Source organism: Myotis myotis, unplaced genomic scaffold, assembly GCF_014108235.1.
Source record: "Myotis myotis isolate mMyoMyo1 unplaced genomic scaffold, mMyoMyo1.p scaffold_m19_p_17, whole genome shotgun sequence".
In the NCBI taxonomy this organism is placed as follows: Eukaryota; Metazoa; Chordata; class Mammalia; order Chiroptera; family Vespertilionidae; genus Myotis; species Myotis myotis.
The window spans coordinates 39,189,205-39,196,416 of NW_023416321.1; the positions used below are offsets into that span (position 1 = coordinate 39,189,205).

Below are 7,212 nucleotides of genomic sequence, written 5' to 3' on the forward strand. Positions count from 1 at the left end.
GGTTTGCATAATATCACTATATGAAGAACCCCATCCAGCTGAGATGATGGCCAAGGAGAAGATGGGATGTGTGGTGAAAGAGGATTTATAAATGTCAACCATGGTATTGTGATCAACTGGAGATTAGGAGTTAATCTGACACATATGTAGAGTAGTAGAGAAGAAGGTGGTGGGTGTATTAAGGCTTTCTTAAAGAGGTAAGGAAATAGAAGTATGTCAGTGGGATTCAAACTAGATTTCCTTTCCATTCTTGGATTGAGGAAATTGAGTATGATCTGGGAGAGTTTATCTTTTACTCAAGTCTTTTCCATATACTTCCATGTGGTTGGGTAATAGAGGTCTAATCTTGTTAGCCGCAGCTGTATCTCTTCCCTTGGGTTGTAGTGAGAGATTCTACTACCCCGAGAATAATTCCAAAATATGTGTCTTTCATGGCACTTTGCTCAAAGAACACTGATTGCTTCTAATTATCTACCAGGTAGTACCTACTACACTCCTAAGATATTTTAAGATATTCACATTCTCATCCCTACTAGTTATTATGGCTTCTCCATCTTCCTTCACCTCCAAAAATGTAGGCTCACCAGGGGTGGGCAAACTTTTTGACTCGAGGGCCACAATGGGTTCTTAAACTGGACTCAGAAGAAGGAGCTGCGGCCATGTTTCCGGACGTTGCCATGTTAACACTGCTGCTGGTGAAGGAGGGGAGGGGAGAGCAAGAGAACCCTCCACTCTTTCGGCTCCGTGGGCCGGACAGAACAGCCGAAGGGGCTGGATCTGGCCTGCAGGCTGTAGTTTGCCCACTGCTGCGAGTCAAGCCCCACAGGACTACTGTCTTCTAAACAGGCAGTGTTTAAACATCCATTCATGAACTTTTCTCTATTCCACCTTCCCCCCAGGTATATCAGTGTTATCAGTGACTGTAATCAGTCGTTAAGACTCAGAGAATTGTCCTGAGAGGCCCTGGGTAATTGCTTTGCCTTTAATGAATTCCCCCAGGATTTAGCATCCTTTGGGGTCCAAGGCTAGTTAGACCCAAGGATGTGTAGAATGGGAGATGTGAGAAGGGATGTTGCAGACAAAGGTGACAGCTACGGAAGCTGTTACTTCACATGCCTTATTGAATGAAGGGGAGCAGGATCTCAAGCCAGGGGCCTGGAATCACCCTCAGACAGATTGGGTAAGTTGGACAAATGACACTTCTAACCAGATTTCTCAGGTTGTGTGATGTTCTGCTGGAGAATTTACAGGTATGATGACCCTCTTCTTTACCTCTCAGCCTCCCATGACTTCCCCAAATTCTAGGAATATTTTGATTAGTATTCATCAATGCAATTCTTTAATTAATGGCAGCATTCATAAATATTATCTATTACATAAATGTATCCCACAAGATTGTATTATTCCAATATAATGGCAGCTTTTGAAGTAGACTTTAATGCAATAGTTCTCATCCCTTGCTTTATTGTAGAACCACATGGGAGCTTTATAGAATTTTGCACAGGCCCCTCTCAGAGATTGTGATTAATTTATCTGAGAGCCTCAGTAATCCTTATTTTAAAAAGCATCACATATCCTTGCAACTCCTTGTGTATGTAGTTCATGGACAATAACATTGGTATTAGCTGGGTACTCAATAAAAAGTAGCCTCTTTCCTACTGAATCAAAACTCAGTGTTTTACTTGAACTCCAGGATAATTGTGTGGACATTCATTTCAGAAGCACTGTCCTAGGTTTTGTTTTTCTAAAATATGAAATCCAAGCTGATAACTACAGATTTAATGGGCAAAGATGAGAGGCTTATTGCATCATCGGTGGTAGCATCTGCAAGTACTGTCTCCAGCATACTATTGGCACACGAGTCAGCTCCCATGAACTTACTGGGAAACACAATTCAGACAAACCAGGTGTGTGATTTTGCCTGGATGTTTTCCCCACTGTATTGTCAGTGCAGAGTGTCTAAGTATAAAAACTGTCTATGTGGCTGGATCAAACAGCATCAGGGGCTGAAAATCCAGCCACTGGATTTAATTATGTCTTTACTGAAGAAGCTTTCCATGTCTCTTAGTGCTTCTTCTCTGCTTTCTTTGTCTGCTTTTAGGCACATTAAGGTGTCTTAGTCATGGTGCTCTACAGAAATAGAACTATTTCTCTCTCTCTCTCTCTCTCTCTCTCTCTCTCTCTCTCTCTCTCTCTCTCTCTCTCCATTATCTTTATCATCAGTATGAGTGACAAGAGTAGTGAATCTGAGGTACCCTGACATTTTCCATGGACACAAAATTATACCCACATATTCTGTAATAGAGTCAAATTCAGTGTGAAATGGTAGAGGCCAGTGAGTTCTTGTTCTGGGAAAATTTAGTAGGAGTAGTGACTGTTACTTGAAAGCACCTTTTTTTTTGTTTTACTTAAAAGAACTGCTGCTGCCTCTAAAGTTGGAGGGATGCATGTCTGTCTGAAGCACAACCAACAAATATTTGTGAAACATCAGCTTCATTGAGGCACCATGCCAGTTGCTGGTCCTGCTGCAGTCATGCCCTTTTCCCCATGGTGTTTCCAATTCAGTAGGGATGACACCTATAAACAAATAATCCCCATGGGACTGAGTGCTGTAGGGATAAGCTCAGGATGCTGTGGAAACCTAGCAGTGGATTCCCACCTGGTCTGGGGAGAGAGGGAATAAGTAGGGGAAGCCAGAGGAAGGAGCAGAGGGAGTAAGGTGCTAGGCAAGGGGAACATAAGTGCGAAAAGCTGAAGGCAATGAATTGTGACATATAAGTCCTGTACTGGTGGGGAGAGGACTGTGTCACTGTGGAGCCAGATGAAGCTGTGGAGATAGGCAAGTGTCAGATCATGAAGCCCATTTGGAAGGACTTTAAAAAATTTTGAGGGAGGAAGAAGGGTGGAAGGAAAGGGGAGAGAGAAAATAGATAAGAGAGTTTTAGAAAGGCTAGAATATTGCTATGGAATATTGCTACTTGTCAAAGAGAACTGAAGAAAATAAGGCATTTTCCATCATAAAGATTCTGATTATAGAGATTTTGGGTCTGGAGGTTGTATTATTGTTATGAAATTGATATAACATATTTTTGCAGACCATCACACCGACCATATTGTATAAAATACATTTAAATTTAAATATATTTAAATTCAGATTTTAATGAACACTGTTTTCTTAAAGGCACTGAAGAAGTATATGGCAGGAAGGAATCAAACTGCCATCACAGAGTTCCTCCTCCAGGGCCTGCCCATCGAGCCAGAGCAGAAACACCTGTTCTATGCCCTGTTCCTGGTCATGTATGTTACCACTGTCCTGGGGAACCTCCTCATCATTTTCCTCATTCGCCTGGACTCTCAGCTCCACACACCCATGTATTTGTTTCTCAGTAACTTGTCCTTCTCTGACCTCTGCTTCTCCTCTGTCACAATGCCCAAGTTGCTGCAGAACATGCAGAGCCAAGTCCCATCCATCCCCTACGCAGGCTGCCTGACCCAGATGTACTTCTTCTTGTTTTTTGGAGACCTGGAGAGCTTCCTCCTTGTGGCCATGGCCTATGACCGCTATGTGGCCATCTGCTTCCCCCTGCACTATACCACCATCATGAGCCCCAAGCTCTGTCTCTCCCTGTTGGCGCTGTCGTGGGGGCTGACCACGTTGCATGCCATGTTACACACTCTGCTCATGGCCAGGTTGAGTTTTTGTGCCGACAATGTGATTCCTCACTTTTTCTGTGACATGTCTGCTCTGCTGAAACTATCCTGCTCTGACACGCGAGTTAATGACTTGGTGATATTTATCACGGGAGGGCTCATTCTTGTCATCCCATTCCTACTCATCATCACATCCTATGCACGGATTGTGTCATCTATTCTCAAGGTTCCTTCTGCTAGAGGTATGCGCAAGGCCTTCTCCACCTGTGGATCCCACATGGCTGTGGTGTCACTGTTTTATGGGACAATTATTGGTCTCTATTTATGCCCATCAGCTGATAATTCTACTGTGAAGGAGATGGTCATGGCTATGATGTACACTGTGGTGACACCCATGCTGAACCCGTTCATCTACAGCCTGAGGAACAGAGACATGAAGGGAGCCCTGGGAAGAGTCTTTTGTAGAAAGAAAACTCCCTTTTCTGTATGATGATAAAGCTTATTATTTTTGAATAATTTTATCCTGTAGACAAATTCATATTAATAACCCGTGGACACAGACCATAGTGGGTGAAGGACTGGGGAGGGGAGGGAAGTAGGGAGCAGGGGCGTTAATGGAGGAAAAAGAGGGACAACTTTTCAACAACAAAGAAAAATTGAAAAGACGAATAGATATTTTTTGTAAAAAAAATACTGTGATATTAACCTACTCTTTTTTTTAGTATTGATGTTTTTAAGAGAAATGACACTCTAAACAATTGTACAGTAAGTAAAAGAGATGAAGGGGAGGTGTGCAGTTAAACATAGAAAGGATCTCAGTGACATGTTCACAAAGTCTTTCTCTTTATTGTCCCAGGTGATCCTCAAGAAGCATTATTTAATAACTTTGAACTGATCTATGTGCCTCTAATTATTAAAGCATTAATTTACCATATCATGTGTTTTTTAACCAAAACTTTGCTCTAAAAATACTTGTCCTCCCAAGTCCATATGAAATAAAATTCAAACTTCTTACTGTCCTGATTACTTCTGCTAGACTGGACTTTTTATTGTTGGCTACAAATTCTCAACTTAACTCTTCTCCAGCAAGTGCTCACAATACTCTCTCTTAACCTTTAGTTATTTGATTTACTTTCATTTCTTTTGACCTGAAGCTTACATAAATGGATTTTCTTTTTGCTACAATAGTTTAGTTTGTCTTTACCTGGGAGCTCACTTAACACCTGGAGTCCTTAACATTCCTCCTCGGGTATGAGAAAGAAAGCCAGAGTCTGGTTAACAGTCTCACTGTCACTCTTGTGTAGTATTTTGGAAATTATCAAAAAATTTTAAACTCATGATCTTAATCTACTCTTGTGACAAATTCTACTCCTTTTTGTGGAATCTTATCACCTTTCTAAAGATTGAAAAAGGAATTTGAATATATACACATTTACTATGTGAAAAACAAAGATAAATCTTCAAAAGATGAAAAAGTTGAAAATGACAATTTCCTGCCTTTCGGAGCATCTGATCTGTCATATCTTTCCTAATAATATAACTAGCACATATACAAGGTGGAGCAAAAGTGGGTTTATAGTTGTGAGTATGCAGAGAAAAAAGGGGAAAAAAGAAAAAGAAAGAAAAATGGGATTTGATGACTTGCCGGTCCCAGAGTGGGTTAGCATTGAGCTTATTTAATATCCCAGTATGTTTGAACTTAGGGTTTCTTCCCATTTTCTCGCACCTCGGAAATAAGGGCAGCAGGCCTTCATATTTCAATTTGAGCTCCATATATGGCACTGTCTAGGTTTCCAACTTGGGTCCATTTTTTCCTTATTCTCCCCACTAAGTGATGACGTCTAAACCCACAATTTTAATCCTCTCGTGTATTTTTACCTTCACATCTCTATCTGCAGCCTATACTTTTCTCCAGTTCTTAATTTTTATTTTTATCTTCATAGTAGACATCTCCACTTCAAATACTCTATGAACACTTTAATCTTCGTATACAAATATGAACTTTTTATATTTCCTCCATATTTGTTTTATATTCCATTTGTAGCTTTATTGAAGTTAAAACTGATAAAAATTGTACACATTAAACTATACATCTTAATGAATTTAAACATATACATACAGTCATGATATAGCACCACAACCAAGGTATTAAGGATATCCGTTATCTCCAAGAATTTTCTTGTGTACTTTTGTGGGTCTTTTTAAAAAAAATTTTTAAGAATGTTTGAACATGAGTTCTATCCTCAACATATTTTGTAGTGCACAATACCATAATATCAGCAATAGGGACAATATTGTACAACAGACCTTGAGAAGTTACTCATCTTACACAAAAGAAACTTTATTTTATTTTACATATTGATAAGTCATTCCAATGTCCCCCTTATTTCAGTCCCTGACACCCACCATTTTATTCTGTTCTTTTAGGAGTTTGATTAATTTTGATACCTTATATAGGTGGAGTCATGCAGTATCTGTTTTCTGTAACAGGGTTATTTCACTTAACATACTGTCTTCTGAGTTCATCCATGTTGTCACAGGTGTGACAACAAAAAACCTTGGTTTTTTTTAAAGGTTGTATAATATTCCACTGTCTGCATGCATATGCCACATTTTATTTATTCATTCATGTATTGATGGACATTTGGGTTGTTTCCATATCTTGGCTAGTGTGAACAGGGAAGAACAGATATCTCTTTGAGATCATGGTTAAATTTTCTTTGGATATGTACTCACCACAGATTTGCGATTACTGGTTCATATGGTAATTTTGTTTTTATTTTTTTGAAGAACCTCCCTACTGTTTTCCATAGTGACTGCACCATTCTACATTCCCACCCGCAGCGTATAGTGTTTACTTTTCCTGCAGGTTCGCCAACACTCATCTTTTAAAAATAATATCCACCCATCCTAACAGGTATGAGGTTATATCTCATTGTGGTTTTGATTTTCATTTTCCTGATGATTAGTAATGTTTAGCCCCTTTTTCATATTCCTGGGGGCCTTATGTATGTCTTCTTTGGAGAAGCACTTTTCATTTTTTAAGTGGGATAATTAATTTTTTTTTTTGCTATTGAGTTCTGGAGAATCTCCTATATTTTGAATATTAACTCCTTATCAGGTAGATGGTTTGAAACTATTTTCTCCCATTCTGCAGGAGTTTTTTTTACTCTATTGATTGTTTTCTTTGGTGTACAGAAACTTTTTAATTTGATGTCACATCAAATAGTAGTTAGGAATAAACTCAACAAAGATGTGAAAGACTTGTATACTGAAAACCATCAAATGGAGTTGAAAGAATTTAAAGCAGACATAAATAAATATAAAAATGTGACATGTTCATGGATTGGGAGAATTAATATCATGAAATGTCCATATTCCCAAAGTGATTCACTGCCATCTTTATCCTTTTTATTGTATCCTATTGTATATATGTACCACATCTTTTGTGAATATGGACAACACTCTCATCCCTGCTAATTTTTATGGCTTCTCCCTCTACCTTTACCTCAGAAAATGTAGGTTCAAGCCCCACAAGACCACTGTTATTACTTAGACAGG

General features: G+C 39.2%; 1 protein-coding gene across 1 annotated transcript; it reads left to right on the forward strand.

Annotated features, from left to right (window-relative positions):
* Nucleotides 1–3,196: 3,196 nt before the first annotated feature.
* Nucleotides 3,197–4,141, forward strand: LOC118672383 (olfactory receptor-like protein DTMT). Its single transcript, XM_036342034.1, has one exon. It carries the CDS (start codon nt 3,197–3,199, stop codon nt 4,139–4,141), a length of 945 nt encoding a protein of 314 aa, XP_036197927.1.
* Nucleotides 4,142–7,212: the final 3,071 nt, after the last annotated feature.